This window comes from Mrakia frigida (genome assembly GCF_051309035.1).
Source record: "Mrakia frigida strain ATCC 22029 unplaced genomic scaffold BDY24scaffold_3, whole genome shotgun sequence".
Classification (NCBI taxonomy): domain Eukaryota; kingdom Fungi; phylum Basidiomycota; class Tremellomycetes; order Cystofilobasidiales; family Mrakiaceae; genus Mrakia; species Mrakia frigida.
In genome coordinates this window covers 545,010-559,764 of record NW_027481278.1, presented here as the reverse complement: position 1 = coordinate 559,764, position 14,755 = coordinate 545,010, and the positions used below count along the sequence as shown (strand labels likewise).

Here is a 14,755-nt window from a genome sequence, read left to right as displayed (position 1 = left end):
GAGAATGAAGCTCGGCAGCGACCTCGGCGACGACAGATCTATCACGTTTCTCAAGCCCGATCGTGGCAACCGGTAACTCCAAGGCTCTCGCAGACTATCAAGAACGGAAGATGAGCGGTATGCTCTTCTCACGGTGAGGAATCGAGCTCGAGTTGGATTCCGCTCCGCTCCGCTTTTGGTTGAAGTTTCTCGCGTCGCATCAACCGGCTCGCCTCAGCCTCCTTTCTTACGTATATACGCGTTGCTTACGTATCGACGCGCGGCTCTGGGGCTCAGACCCTACGGTCAGGCCATGGCAGGGGAGGAAAGGGCTCTCGGCCTTCAGCCGTCGATGCCCGTGCCCTCTCAAGTCTCAAAACGATCAAGCCTCCGTTTGCTTTCTTCCCACCATCCCCGACCTCAACTTTCCACCTTTTGAATACCACTACTCCAAAGATGACCTCTGAATACACCACTCAATCAGCTGGTCTCGCGCTCCAAGGCTCTCCGTGAGTGCTTCTTTCCTTCAGGCCTCGGTCGATCTCGCCAGAAGGGGAGGGCTGAAACCTGATTCCACGTTTCGCTCTCTTCGTAGGACTCCCACCGTCAACGGAGGAGACGCTGAGAAGGCTTCCTCTCCTTCTATACACGGTCCTGCCATCTCGAACGCCCGGAAGTACACTTTGCTCTTCATCTTCTCGTGAGTTGTTCGCCTCTCCGCTTCCATGCTCCCTCTCCGCGTTCTGACCTCGCTCTCATTCCTTCTTTCAGGCTCGCCCAGTTCCTTGATATCTTCGCTGCCTCGGCTGTCGGTGAGTTTTGACCCAATGCCTGATCAGGGAGAGAAAGCGGCAGAGGAAGGGGGGACGGGGGTTGAAACGACGCGCGTTTTTTTCGTACCCTTCAAGATCTGACGCCCGCCTTACCTTCGTTGAACTGCAGTTCTTGCGCTTGGAGATGTCAGTAGACTTATATCTTTCCTCTGCCCGAATTTCAGCTTCATCCAAGAGCCCCATTCGCCGTACTCAAGGCTGACTCTGAACGCGTTGTCTTTCGTTTTTCTTCTCCCCTCCTTTCCTCCCTCGACCAAAAGATCGCCGCTACCGTCGGAATGACTCCAACCGAATCGATTTGGATCGTCAACGCCTACGCTCTCGTTCTTGCAGCAACTTTGCTCACGGGAGGTCGTCTGGCCGACATTTGGTCTTCGAAATGGGTCTTCATCATTGGGTTCTTTGCCCTAGGAGCCTTCTCCTTGGGTCTCGGCTTTGTCAAGAACAAGATCGGACTGCTTCTGCTTCGAGCTCTTTCAGCAGCTGGGTGAGCTTCGCTTTTTCAGGTTTTGATCCTCTCTTTTTCTCGATCTGACCTTCGATCTTTGTTCATCTCTCTTCAGGGCCGCGTTGACTATCCCTGCCGCTACCAATCTGGTCGTTCACCTTTTCCCTGATCCTAAAGAGCAGGGTGAGTTCTGTTCCTCTTTTCTCGTGCAGACCTCGGAGCTGCGAGCTGACTTCGACGCGTCGCCTCTCCTTTTCAGCGACGGCACTCGCCCTGTGAGCTCTAAAACCTTCCCCCTTCGACTTATTTTCCTTCTACCAGTGCTAATGCCAAATTCTTCGTCTTCACAGCTTCGGAGGATCCGGTGCTATCGCGAACGTGAGTTCTGCGTCGAGCGTCGACTGCCAGGACGAACAATTCGAACTGACCTCGTCGTTTCTTTTCTTCAGATCATCGGTTTGATCCTCGGAGGAGCTCTCCTAGTTGCCGACTACACCTGGATCTTCTTCTTCATTACGCTCATCTCCATTCCCTTCGCCATTATCTGCATCTTCATCATTCCCAAACCCAAGGAGGCCGTCTTCGTCGTCGTCCCTCACTCGAACGGAGAGCCTACCATTGTCCGAAAGGCCAGGTTCGACTACGGAGGAACCTTCTTTCAAATCGCTTCCATCACTCTGCTCATCTACGCTCTCACGGAGGCAAACGTCAAAGGATGGTGAGTCACCGTCGACCGACCATTTCCTTGTTTTGTTCGAAGACTCTCCCTCCCCCGAGATCTGACGTGAAATTCAACATATTCTTACTCTTCTTCCAGGGACTCTGCTGGATCAATCGCCACCCTCATCATCGGAGTTCTCCTCTTCCCCGTCTTTTTCTGGATGGAGTCTCGAGCTGGGGAGGTCGACGCGCTCATTCGACCGTCGCTGTGGAAGATCCCGAATTTCACCCTCATCACTCTCTACTCGTTCTCGTTGGCTTTCTGGTACTTCGCTGGTGAGTCAATTTCTGACGGGATACTGTTCCCTCTCCGTTCATCCCAGGGCCGCCCACGGTTCGGTTTTTCGCGGTCAAAACCGTCAAAAACCGTAAACCGCGGTCCGGTTTCGGTTTCGGTTTTGAGAATCTGCCAGCTCGCGGTCTCGGTCCGGTTTCGGTTTGAGAGCTGGAAAAACCGTGGAAACCGAGAAAAACCGTGAGACCGAGAGCGTTCTCGAGCTCGCCGAGGGGTGCTTTCGAATCGCCTGAGTTGGACGGGCACCATGAAAGGGCTGAATAAGACGCAGCTGGCCTAGTTGTAGTTCTTCAAGCTCATTTTTTTGCTGCCTCAGAGGGCTGAGTCGAGGTTGGCTGTTCGACTCCCCCCTCCCTCATCTCTCCTTTCGCTTTCTTTTGGTCGCTCAGCGGCTCAAGCCTCAGATCTGTAGCAGCGGATCTCAATTTTTTTATCAAGTCGTTATCTAGGTCTATAGAGCCGCCTCAAACAATCAGATCTCGAAAATCTTCACCAGCGTTCCGCAGCGCAGCCAGACGGTCAAAACCGCGGTCAAAACCGCCCAAACCGACGGTTTACGGTTCGGTTCTCGGTTTGGGGCTTGAGATTTTGACGGTCACGGTTCGGTTTCGGTTTGGGAGAGGGCCCAGCGGTTTTTGACATGACCGAACCGTGGGCGGCCCTGGTTCATCCTTCGATCCTGACCTTTCTTCCTCCGTCCCTCTCCTTTCCTCTCTTTTCAGGCCAAGTCACCTACTCGGTCATCTTCCAAGAGATCTGGCACCAATCAGCCATTATGACGGCTGTCCGTTTCCTTCCTAGTAGCATCAGTGGAGTTCGTGAGTCGCGTTCTCTTGGACTCCTCCGTCGCGTCGCTGTTTTGTCGTCGTTCATCACTGACGTTGTTTCTTTCCTTCGTCCTCGATTCCTCGAATCAGTCGCCATGGGAGTCGGTTCGGCCATTCCTCTCACCGTTCTTCCTCTCAAGGCCAGACTCGTCGGGGGATCTTTGTTGGCCGGAGGGTCGATGCTGATGGTGAGCTTTTGCTTTCTCTTTTCGCATCATCAACCCGATACTCGAGCTGACCTTCGACTTGATCCTCCCTTCTACAGTTCGCCTTCGCGTACGATCCTTCATCCTACTGGAAGCTCATCTTCGTCGGTTTCGCCGTCGGTTCAGCTGGTGAGCGAAACAAAATCATCGGTCGATCTCGTCGAGTCTCGATTCATTTTGCCTGACCCTCGCTTCGCTCTCTCCTAGGAAACTCCCTCGCCTTCATCTCGGCCTACGTCAACTTCCTCCAATCCGTTCCTGCCGAGGTCTCGGGAGTTACTGGAGCAGTTTTGCAGTCGGTCGCTCAGCTTGGAGTCGCTTTCCTCATCGCCATACAGAACACCATTCAAATCGCCTACCCCGAGGATCCAAGCTCTCCCTTCTCTCTCCCTTCAGCTAAAGGATACAAGGTGAGCTTTCTTTTCTGCCGTCTTCTTTCGATCGGCCTCGTCTTGACCCTTCCTTCCCCCGTTCCCCAGTACGGATTCATCTTCGCCGCCGCCGTCTGCTTCGCCGAAGCTGGACTCGCCCTCGCCTTCTTCAGGACTCCTCCTCCCCCTCCCGTTCTGGACGATGCTCCCATGGGTCGAGACGAGTCCGGAGATCTGCCGAAGGAAGCTCTCTGAACTCGTCGCGTCTCGGCTCCGTTCCCTCTTTGTTCCTTCGTTGTTACTTGTTTGCTTCGTTCCGTAGATACACTAGTTAATAATCACTCATTCATAGGTACGGCTTATATCACGATCTCCATCTGTAGAACTTCGCGAGATGGAAAGAAGGGGAGGGCAGCGAAGAGAGGGGACGTTGCGTGAAGACCTGATCAAAAGCGACGAAACCACACCGAGAGTCAGTTCCGTTCCGAACGAGACTCGATGCGAGCGAGAAGCGAGACGAAAGATACTCACCGCGATTTTCAGGCTCCTGAGCCTCGCTTGACCTCCTCGAACCTCAAAAACTTGTCTAGCTTCGCATGACCTTCCGCTCCTCCCATCCCATCGTCGTGCTCCTTCACGTTCTCCAAGATCGCCCTCTTCATCTCCAGCGAGGAGACCTTCACCACGACGTCTCGCACCGTCGTCCCCAGCCCCTCGAAGATCACACTTGCGAGACAAAGTCCAACCTGCCAATCGAGTTGAGACGATCCGTCGTCCCGCTCCTCGGACACGTCGAAGACGACAGAGACCAGCGTGGCTGCTGAGAGGAAAGCAGGAAAGATTTGATCTCCCGTCTTCCAGCTGAAAAGATGGACGTTCTTGAAGAGGAGTTCTTTGAGGTTTGGGAACAGGACGTTGGAGAGGTTGGGGTAGAGGAAGGTCGATTGATTTGGAACGAGAGGGGTGAGGCCGATGATGTGGAAGATGGTAGGATTGAGGAAGGGGAGGAGAACATTCCATCTCTCGAGCTCTTCCTCCTCCTCCGTGTCAAAGTTTTGGAGGTTCTTGAAGTCCTGCTTGATCGCAACTGGACGGAAAGTGAGGAAGTCGACGGTGATGGAGGGGGAGGACTCGATCAATCGATCTCGAGAGAGCGTGAGGGTTCCTCCGATGTCCGAGGTTGCGAGAACGGTGAAGGCTCGGATGTGGGAGAGTGCGAGTAGAGGTGCGACTCGGGTGTGGGTGGTCTGGAGGAGAGGGAGGAGGAAGAGGGAGGGGAGGTGAGCTTGTCTTTTCCCTGCCCTGCTGCCTCAGACAGAGAGGCTGAGACGGGCTTACTCGTGAACAGAAGAGTAGCTCAAGCTTGGAGAGTCCAGTGATCACGATCTCTTCGTAGAGAAGCGGAGAGGAGAGCTGAAGGAAGGCGAGGGAGGCGAGGGAGGTGTTGTAAAGGGTGGAGAGGTCGCAGAAGCGGAGGATGTGGTGCTTCATCTCGAGAGGAAGAGTCGGGAGAGGTCCAGTCGTGGTGTCAGGAGTGGAATTTTGCATGACGAAGGCGCTACGAGTGAAAGTGAGGTGGAAGAGTTGGATGGATGCTGATCGTTGAGAGGAAGAAAGAGAGGGAGGGAGGAGGTTCAAAAGGTCGAGCTCACGAAACCCTCAACTGCATCAGCCGACCTTTCCTTCTTTCTAGGCCAGACTTATGTCTGAGCAAGAGTCTCCCCCTACCAACCTACCCCCTCCTGTAACCCAAACCTCCTCAGCCTTCCATCGGAAACACGTCCTGGGGCAAAAGCTCGAGTCGAAACCCGTCCATGGAGCCATCATCTTTCTCGTTCGTTCCCTCCCTTCGGCCTCCTACCTTTCCTCCTCCCAAGAAGCTGAGACAGCACTCGTTTCGACTTTCAGATTGCTCTCGACGCATGCTTCGTCTTAGCTGATCTTTTCTATACCGTCTGTGCGTTCTCTGCTTCTCGCAATCATCGCCATGAGCCGAGGCCCGGACGAGTTGAGCTCATCGTCGTTGATCGTTTCCTTCCCTCCCATCCTTCTTTCCCTCTCTCCCCTTCATGGATAGTACACAACCAGTGCACTCCTGAGGGAGTGCCGGAAGAGAATCCTCGATGGCTGGAGATCCTTGAAATATTCTCCATCGTCATCACGACGTGCGTCTCGCCTTCTTTCCTCTCCCTGGCTCGTCCCATTTCCTCCTTCCCAAGCTGACCTCTCTTTTACCCTCTCTTCTCTTTGTGAGCTCAGTATCTTCCTCGTGGAAATCCCTCTCGCCCTATACGCGTTCGGGACGAGATTTTTCAATCCCTTTGGACCCGTCACTCGTTCGTCCCAGTCTCGTCCCTCCCTCCTTCGTTTCATTCTTCTGTGGGCTGACTGTCGGTCTCTCACTACCTGGATGTAGACGCGGGATTCCACCTTTTCGATGCCATCTTGATCGTGGGAACCTTCACTCTAGAGGTCGCTCTTCACGTGAGTCCTCTCGTCTCCCTTCAAGCTTCAGCTTCTTCTCGAGCTGACCTCTCTCTTTCTTTGTTTCGTGTCGACCGCTCAGGGACGAGAAAGAGAACTAGCAGGTCTTTTGATCCTTCTTCGGCTTTGGCGTCTCATCAAACTCGTGGGAGGAGGTGAGTGACGGGCACGACGCGTCAAGTCTCGTTTGCTTCTCTCTCCCCCCCCTCCCTCCCCTCCATCCGTCTCTGACTCCTTCTACGTCTGTTTCATAGTGGCCGTTGGAGTCGGCGAACTCGACGAAGAGAGTCTCGCTCGTTTGCTGCAAACGGAACAGCGTCTGAACGAGTTGGAACTCGAGTTGGCCGAGGAGCGAAGGGTTGTTGTAGAGGTGAGGGAGCATCTGAGATCGAGAGGAGATGAGGTTGGGTTGGGTGTGGTGGAGAGGAAGGGGAGGGGCGTGACGAGTAGTAGGAGAGTAGAAGGAGGAGGAGAGGAGGGATGAGATTGAGGACGACGACGCGTTTGAATGAACATTCCGACGACCATCTGTTTTTTTCGACTTCATTTTTTTCCGCGCTTCAGGTCTACCATCTCTCTGCCAGGAAGCCCATGTCTGGTAGTACTACATCTCTCTCGATTGAGAGTCCCTCTCGTTTCTTTCGCACTTGTCTCTTTTTTCTCGTCGCGCCCTTCCCTTCCCTTCAACCGTTCATTTCCCTCTTTGGAAGCTCGGTCTCTGCCCTTCCCTCCTTCTTTTTCGCTTCCGAATGTCCTCTTCTTTCTCGATTCCTCAACTGCCTCCATCCTCCTCCTCCCAACCATCACCACCAGTACCAGCAGGACCTTCTCGACTCCCTCCTTCTTCGATCCTTCCTCCTCCCTCCCTCTCCCTCCCCAACCTCAGCTCTCCTCTCACCCATCAACCCCTCCCCTCCTCTCGCCTTCCACCATCCACTACCACCGCTACTCCTCTCTCTTCTCTACCGTCTAGCAGAAGACAGAGTCTATCGAACGGGACAGGCAGGAATCCATCGATACCAAGTCCGAATGGAGCTGGAGGATCAGGAGTCGCTAGTGGGAGTGGAGCAGGCGCAGGAAGACCAGTGAACGGGCAGCATAGCGGAGGAGTGGATGATAAGAGTAGAGAGGAGAGGATTCTAACAGAAGGGTTGAGAAGCTCGTGAGTTTCTTTCTATTCTCTCTCTTTGACAACGAAGGGAGGAAGGGGAGGTAGGAGACGAGAAGGAGAAAGAGTCGTTCGCGCTCCCTTTGAAGAAGGAACAAGAGACTTCAAAAGTTTTCTTTCGAGGTTTCCATAGAAATGCTGAGGAGGAGGAAATTGGTTTCTTCAGAAGAGGATCCATCGAGAGGAGGGAGGAGGGACGAGAACTACGAGCTCAACCCGGTCTCACGAGCTTTCTCCTTTCCTTCCTCTCCTTCTTCCTCTCACGTTTCTCATCGCATCCCCTCCCTCAACCAACCCATCCTCGTGCATATACACATACTGACCTCCTCTCTCTTTCTCTCTATCCAACGCTCCCAACAGAGTCCACCTCGCCTTGTCCCTCGATCAACTCGCCAGTCTTCATCCCGACATCTCTCCCTTCCAGTCTCCAGCAGACATCGTCGAACGTCTTCTTCCCTACCACGTCTTTCAAATCCCCAACGAAGATCTCGTACCACCCTCGCTACTCAAGAAGGTTTCTTCCAAGGGGAAGGGGAGAGCTAGGGAGTGGGAACTGGAGGCTTTGATGGCTGGGGAAGAGGAGGAGGAGACTGAGGAGGAGGAGAGAGCTCGTGAGTGTTTCGGACGGCCGTCTTTTGACAGGAGCTTCTGTGTATACACTCACAGCTGCTGCATCTGTAGTAGTTCGTGGGAGACAACGTGGAGTTTGAAGCTCATCCTTCGTGTTCTCTGTCTCTCGCTCCTCCCTCCCCGTCGCCAGGTCTGAAGGAGGTCATCTCGTTCGCCAAAAGGAAACGAGCTCTCGAGAAGAGGTTCAAGAAAGTTCGACTAGCCGAAGGGAAGGTGAGTCGGCATCTTTCTTCTATCACTCACACTTTTCCGCGTTCTCGAAGCTCACCAACTTCTCCTCTCCTCTCCTCCAGCACGCCTCTCCGACGCCTCAAACCATCTTCCTCGCCCGAGCCTCCATCGATAACGAACTCTCCCAGATGGAAACAGCTCGAGCTCTCACCACGCAAGCTCGTCAGAACTACCAGTACCTCGAGAAACGTCTGTCGTATCAGGTCCAAGGCATCCCGTGGTCGGACGAGGCCAACCCTCCTCCCACTTCCCTCTACCCTCAACAACAACAACAACAACAATCTTCCTCACGGCCTAACAGCGCCTATCCCTCTTATCAGCCTGGGACGCCTCAGTACTACCAGCAACAAGCTCAGCAGCAGCAACAACAGCAGCACTACTCGACCCAGAACCAAAACCAAAACAACTTCCGTCAAGCACCCTCCTCCTCTTCCAAACCTCCACCTCGCGTCGCCGCTCCACCAGGAGTCGATCTCAACGCAGCTGTACCTCTCAGTCTCCCCGGAACGACCATCCCGACGCTCGTCGAACTGGGACTGCTGAGCGGGACGGGAGGGTCGGCTGGGTTGACGAGCGAGTTCAGGGTCGAGGGGACGAACGTTTGTTTTACGGTGGTGTTGAGCAAGTTGAATGCGACGCAGCTACAGGGATTGGCGAAGCTGTTGAACGCTGTGGGTGGGGGTGGAGGTGGGCCGAGGGCGACGAGCTGAGGAGGGAGGAGGGAGCAGAGGCGAGGAGCTTCGGATATCTTGACATTTTTTGACGACGATGTCGTGCACCTTTTATCTTTCGAGCAACGTCTACCTTTTTGGAGTTTGCTGGGAGGGCGATCACGAAATCGAGAGTGAGGAAGCGTTCTTTTCGCTGCTGTCGCTCGACCTCACCCGAGGGCGCTGCCCTTTCTCCTCTTGAGGCGAGGTTGAGGAAGGATGTAGTGACTCGTAAGGGACACCAAAAATGCAAATAAATAAAAAAACGTGGAACCGAAAGAATACCAAAAAAATCAAACTCCTCTCGACGTCTCCCCGTCGCGTCTCTCCTTTTCCCTCTCCCTCCCTTCTCACACCAATCGCTTCTTCGTGTGACGATGAGGATCACAGTCCCTACAGAACCACTTTCCGACGACGGGAGTGTCCATTCCCTAGCAAAGACAAAGCGGAGGAGACAAGTCAGCGAGAGCTTCACGCACGAGAGATGCGAGGGAAGGAGTGGACGAACGACGCATTGAAGATGGAACCATTCCGAGGGACATTCGTCATTCTGTAAGCCAAGAAAAGATGGAAGAATAAGCCAGTCAGCAAAAGTTGTATCAGTCGAAGAAGGTGAACGTAGTTGAGCGGAACGAACGTCGCATCCGATCATCTGAAGAAGAAGGGGAAGGAGAGAAAGTCAGCGGTCTGAGACGGGACGAAACGAACAGGGAAGAGAAGACGGCTTACCTGTCCATAGGAGACGTTTTGGCAGTAGCAGTATCTCGGCTCGTTGCTGAGTCGGTGGCAAACGAAAGATGAAAAAAGGAAGCGAAGATGCGACGCGTCAGTCGAGTTTCGCACTCTCGCTCGCTCCTCCTCGTCAACAGCGACGCTCTCTACCACCGCTTCCACCACGAATCAAGAATCTGAGCACCGATGGAAAAAAACTCACGGATCAACAGCCATCCCCTCCAAGCTCTTCTCCGAGAACACCCCTCCTCGAGCGATCTCTCCTCCTTCGGCAACGCTCTTCCTTCGACTCTTGGAATTTCTGCCCTTCCCCCTCCCCCTCCTCCCCTTCTTTCCTCCACGTCCAGCTCCAGGCTTCCTAGCTCCGCCTCCAACGATCCCCAAGCTGAGCTCCCAATCTCCATCCCCATCCTCCTCCTCCTCTTCCGCCTCCGATTCCGTCTTGAAGTCATCATCGCCTGCTGTAGCTCTGCCTCTACTCTTCCGGATCGGTGCTACTGAGCTACTCGTTCGTCGAGAGGACCGTGGCTCCTCGGCTTGTTGAGGTTCCTCCTCGTCTTCGACCTGGTACTCTCCTCCGTCCGCGTCGTCCGCTTCCTCCTGCTGCTGTTCGTCCTCGACCTCGACTTCGACCTCCTTGGGCTCCTTCCTCGCCGGTGCGGACGTACTAGCTGAAGCAGCGAGAGCGGCAAGGGCTTCGGTGGTGATGCTGGCCTCGTGGGTTGCGAGGGCGGAATCGAGAGACCTGATCTGACGATCGACTCGGTCGTAAGCTCCTTTGGCGACGGCGACTTTCTCTTCGCCTGCTTTGAGGAGCAGGGTGAGGAGATTGGCGATGCGGGAGAGTTGATGCTGCTTCTGCTGCTGCTGGGTTGGTGGCTGGGACTGGGAGGTAGAGGGGAGGAGGAGGGTTGGAGTTGAGGAAACGAGGGCTGAAGGAGGTGCTGGTGGGACGAGGATGGAAGCGGAGGAACCAAGGTGATCCGGGTTGGATTCCTGGGAGAGAGAGAGTGGATCTGGTGGTGAATCGGTTTGGGTGAGAGAGGGTTGGGAGTGGATTTTGACAGGAGAGGGAGTTGCTGGAATGACGGAGGGTGAGCGGTTGGAGGGTGATTTGGGAAGGTTGCTGGCTGAGGCTGGCGAGGTGAGAAGATCCATAGGGTCGAGCTCGTCTTCTCCTAGCGATGGCTTCTGCGATAGAGGGTCGTGCTTGGCTGCTGGTAGTGGTAGTGGTGGTTCGTGCTCGACGGATGGGAGGGCTGAAGACGGTGAGGGAGGAGGAAGGGAGGGTTCCATCGAAGCTTCTGGCTCGACTGCTGCTGCTACGGCTTCCTCGTCTTCGATGTCCATAGATCCGTTGTATCCTGAAGGTCCAGCGACGGCATTTCCTTCGACCTCAGCGACCGTGGGATGGGCGGAAGGAGAGGTAATGGCGGAGGGAGAAGGAGGTGGGAGGGATGGAGGAGCGTGTCCGAGTCGTTTGTTGATGTAGTGGCGGACGAGAGTCGAAAGTTCGGTGGTGTTGGAGTCTACCTGCTTTTCTATCTCTCGGAGCAGAGCGAAGCTTCGTTGCAGCTCGAGAGGAAGTTGGTCGACGACTTGAAAGAAGGAGAAGGGAAGGGAAGGGATGGTCGGTCAGCTCGAGCTCCTTCCCTCCCTTCCAACGAAGACACCATCAAACTCACTCTCGTAGAAATCTTCCCGGAACCCAACCCATACAGGATCCTCAGGATCCTCCTCGTCCTCTTGAGGCTGCTCCTCTTCTACGTCCTCTTCTTCCTCGTCCCACTGTTGACCTCCTTCTTCCTCCTGCTCCTCCCGTCCCACCCCTCTGTCTTGACTGATGCTCTCCCTCTTGTGATGACTCGTCTTACTCCTTCCTGGTCGCGACGGCGTTTCACTCTCCGTGCGCGGCCTCTTCTTGACTGGAGACCAAGGAGTAGACGCTCCTCTGTCTCGTTTGGGAGCGTTGGCGAGCGGAATGTCTCCCGGGTGGTTCATTCCCTCGAAACGAGCTGCCGAGCTCTTGTGCTTGAAGACGTAGTTGGGTGGAGGACATCCTTGTCGCCAGCCTCGTGGAGGCATTATGTGTAGACAGGAAGTTTAAGGGGGTCGTGGGAGTTGGGAGGGGAGAGAGAGTAGAGGAGGTTGCGGGCGAGGGCGCGTCCTGTTCAGTTGAGCTTCAAAAGCTCACTTTAAGCCCTCCCCTTTGCTCCCGACGGCCATCCTCCTAAACTTTTATTCGCGCAATCTATCAAACTGAAGGCCAGCAATCATCCCATACCTCTTTTCACACGATCAAGCTCAAAAAAAGAGGCGTCCTCCCTCCAATTCGACACGAGCTCGGCGCTTCCTTCCTCCCTCTCAGTTCACTTCTGGTGAGGGTTTCTTCGGGTTCAGGCCATTCCTACCAGAGATATCTGGCATTTCTCAGCTGCAGCAGAGGAGCGAGCCTTTTCAAGAAAAATCCCAAGGGTCAACGCGTTTCCCTCGTCATCGACTCCTGGGGAAGTCCAGCCCAACACGGTGAACTGTTTCTTTCCCTTTCTCTCTCTGTTCCTCAACGACGACATGCAGAGAGGACTTCTCACAACGTTTCCCTCGATAGCTCCTCGCCTACGATTCCCTCTTCCCGCAACGAGAACGGCCGCTATCTCCTCGCTCTCTCAAACCCGGCGAGCTCAACTCTTCTCAGCTCGACGCTCCTTCTGCTCCTCCCTTCCCTCCCGCCTCTCCTCAAGCGCTCCCTTCTTCGAGACCACCAAACCAGCCTCGGGAGTGAGCGTCGATGGAACGCCTATAGCAGACCGAGGAGAGAGGGTAGTCGATCTGAGTGACGAAGGGAAGGAAGACGGAGAGTCAGAAGAAGATGAGTCGGGCCTGGTGAGGGGCGAAGATGGGGTGGTTCGAGGTGAGTTGTTTTCTTGCCTTCCTTTCTATCTTCTCTCTCTATTATTTTCTTCTGCTGTATGCACGAGACTTACACGCTTCCAAAACTTACTTTGTTTTTCTCCCCTCAGGCAGACTCTCGCCTACAAATTCGCATCTTCTCCGACTCACCCTCCCCCTCCCCTCCCCTGAGCGGCCTTGCGCCTTCGTCTTGCATCCCACGCAACCGCTCTCCTACGTGGCTCGGCTTATCTCAGCAGAAATGCCTCTAGGATCAGTTGGAAACGTCGAGTTCAAAGGGTTCGGGAAGAGTAGTGACGTTCGCTGGTCCAACGAGTGAGCTCGACCTTTTCCTCCTCTTCTCTCCCTTGTGGAGTCGTAGCCTGGAATTTGCGTTAACTTTTTCCACAGAACCGACATAGGAGACTTCGTCCATCAAGCAGCTCGCGTTAAATCCTTCCACATTGCTCTCACACCTCCTCCCTCCGCCACGTCGCCGAGCTCGCCCTCCCCTTCAATCGCGGACTCGACTTCAACAGATTCTCTCAATCTCCCTATCACGTTCGAAGTTCTCGTACCATCATTTTCTGCTCGTACCCATTTCCTTAGGGCGAGATTGAGGAAGATCAACGAGGTGAGCAATCTTCGTTCGACGCGTCGTCGTCTCTTCGCCGAGTCAGTCAGACTGATCTCCTCCTTTGCGTCCGATCTTCCAAGTCTCTTCGTGAGCTCGGAGATTTAAAAGCTCTCTGCGACAAGGAGGCGAGGAGAGGAGCGAGGAGAGTCGCTTTGGGGGGGTTGGGAGGGCTGCTGGCGTACTGGGCCATAGTTGCGAAGTTGAGCTTCCATCCTGACGTGGGCTGGGTTAGTAGTACTAAAACTCTCTCTTTTTCGATATGAGCAAGCTAACCGCATCTTTGACCCTTCAGGACGTTATGGAACCGGTGAGTCGACGCGTCGCCGTTCTCCTCCCGCCTTCGCTGAGCTCGCTGCCCTTCTTCTCACAGGTAACATACTTGATCGGACACGGTGCACTTGTGGGCGGCTACTGCTACTTCCTGCTTCATTCTCGAGAGCCTGGCTACGGAACCGTTTTGGGTATGTCTTCGTCCGTTGCTCAGCGTCGCTTTTGAGAACCTCGTCGCTGAGATCTCCTCTATGATTTTCCTTCCTCAAACAGATCGTTCTATATCAACTCGTCAGGCTAAGCTGTACGAGAAGCACGGGTGAGCTTCTCGAGAAGTCGCGTGGAGGGACGTGAAGTCGACGCGAACGCGATCGCTGACTCTCATCCTCCCCCCTCTTCTCTCTCCTGTCTCTGTGACGCTGTCCCCCAACTCCCCCATAGATTCGACGTCGATCTCCACAGATCTCTCACCAAGGAAGGGTTCCTCGTTCGAGACGAGATCAAGTCCATCGCCAAAGAGTACGGGGTCGACTGGAGCGAGAAGACGAAGAAGGAGGAGGTGAAGGAGGTCATGGAGAGTGAGAGGTTGGAGGAGAGATCGGATAGGGAAGGGAAGGATCAGGTAGAAGAGGACGAGAAGATCAAGAGCGAGAAGAAGGGGCAGGGGAAGAAGAAGAGGAGAAGAGACGAGGGCGATGACTGAATTGGAATGGTCCTGGAAACGTTCGTGGCTGAGAGCCGAAGAAAAAAATAACAGGTCTGAGTATTTGCTCACGCTTGAGAAGCGCTGGTTGCGAGAAAACGTTTGCCTTGAAAATTATCAAAAGTCGTGAGCTCGTGCCGATTCAAAGGAACTCAATTCGAGTTGAGCTCTGTCCCTTCCCCTCTCACCTCGACCTCCTCTTCCTCCCCTCTCTCCTTCAGGTTTTCAACCCTAGCGCCCTCGCTTTCTCGATGGCAGAGAGACCTTCGACACCCACAGGACCTTCCTCTCCAACTCCCACCGTCAAACGAGCAGCATCTCCTCACGTAGCATCAGCCTCGTCTTCCTCCAGTCCAGCAGCTCCAGGAACGACCCTTCCTCCTCCTTCGACTTCGACTCCCTCCTCTCCCTCTCGCAGGATCTCTGTCCCTCCAGCTGGCTCGTACCAACCTTCAGCCAACTCTCCTCCTCCTACTTTCAATTCTCTGGGCAGAGGTCGACCTCCTCCTCCTCCGTCTCCCACCCAACAGCAACCGAGACATCTCGACGCTCGTCTCCGCGGATCAACAGCATCGTCGTCTCTCCTTCCTCTTCCCCCTAACTCTCCCTCTTCGAACCGTCT

At 54.6% G+C, this 14,755-nt stretch overlaps 6 protein-coding genes across 6 annotated transcripts; 4 read left to right on the top strand and 2 right to left on the bottom strand.

Moving 5' to 3' along the window:
- Positions 1-435: 435 nt before the first annotated feature.
- Positions 436-3,934, top strand: BDY24DRAFT_411908 (major facilitator superfamily domain-containing protein; the record flags this gene model as incomplete). The annotated part of the gene is made up of 15 exons (XM_076642990.1): positions 436-488; positions 575-679; positions 751-791; positions 922-938; positions 1,073-1,299; positions 1,376-1,443; positions 1,520-1,535; positions 1,611-1,638; positions 1,710-1,978; positions 2,078-2,256; positions 2,998-3,093; positions 3,193-3,290; positions 3,368-3,437; positions 3,516-3,718; positions 3,788-3,934. 15 exons carry the CDS (start codon positions 436-438, stop codon positions 3,932-3,934), a joined length of 1,617 nt encoding a protein of 538 aa, XP_076500316.1.
- Positions 3,935-4,218: 284 nt separating this feature from the next.
- Positions 4,219-5,227, bottom strand: BDY24DRAFT_411907 (uncharacterized protein; the record flags this gene model as incomplete). Its single annotated transcript, XM_076642989.1, has 2 exons — positions 4,219-4,926; positions 5,018-5,227. 2 exons carry the CDS (start codon positions 5,225-5,227, stop codon positions 4,219-4,221), a joined length of 918 nt encoding a protein of 305 aa, XP_076500315.1.
- An 83-nt stretch (positions 5,228-5,310) lies between these two features.
- On the top strand, positions 5,311-6,663 carry BDY24DRAFT_376846 (uncharacterized protein). Its single transcript, XM_076638709.1, has 7 exons — positions 5,311-5,513; positions 5,588-5,636; positions 5,757-5,844; positions 5,939-6,015; positions 6,096-6,163; positions 6,246-6,318; positions 6,418-6,663. Exons 1-7 carry the CDS (start codon positions 5,382-5,384, stop codon positions 6,645-6,647), a joined length of 717 nt encoding a protein of 238 aa, XP_076500314.1. The 5' UTR covers positions 5,311-5,381; the 3' UTR covers positions 6,648-6,663.
- A 188-nt stretch (positions 6,664-6,851) lies between these two features.
- BDY24DRAFT_376841 (uncharacterized protein) lies at positions 6,852-8,971 on the top strand. Its single transcript, XM_076638708.1, has 4 exons — positions 6,852-7,325; positions 7,692-7,942; positions 8,092-8,174; positions 8,255-8,971. Exons 1-4 carry the CDS (start codon positions 6,913-6,915, stop codon positions 8,900-8,902), a joined length of 1,395 nt encoding a protein of 464 aa, XP_076500313.1. The 5' UTR covers positions 6,852-6,912; the 3' UTR covers positions 8,903-8,971.
- A 151-nt stretch (positions 8,972-9,122) lies between these two features.
- BDY24DRAFT_376838 (uncharacterized protein) lies at positions 9,123-11,789 on the bottom strand. The gene is made up of 5 exons (XM_076638707.1): positions 11,320-11,789; positions 9,837-11,232; positions 9,632-9,677; positions 9,411-9,554; positions 9,123-9,333 (listed from the first exon to the last, which is right to left on the bottom strand). Exons 1-5 carry the CDS (start codon positions 11,717-11,719, stop codon positions 9,253-9,255), a joined length of 2,067 nt encoding a protein of 688 aa, XP_076500312.1. The 5' UTR covers positions 11,720-11,789; the 3' UTR covers positions 9,123-9,252.
- Positions 11,790-11,859: 70 nt separating this feature from the next.
- Positions 11,860-14,230, top strand: BDY24DRAFT_160953 (uncharacterized protein). Its single transcript, XM_076636172.1, has 8 exons — positions 11,860-12,545; positions 12,655-12,859; positions 12,935-13,157; positions 13,241-13,387; positions 13,453-13,467; positions 13,531-13,621; positions 13,704-13,749; positions 13,872-14,230. The coding sequence occupies exons 1-8, from the start codon at positions 12,206-12,208 to the stop codon at positions 14,131-14,133; spliced, it is 1,329 nt and encodes a 442-aa protein (XP_076500311.1). The 5' UTR covers positions 11,860-12,205; the 3' UTR covers positions 14,134-14,230.
- The last annotated feature ends 525 nt before the right edge of the window (positions 14,231-14,755 follow it).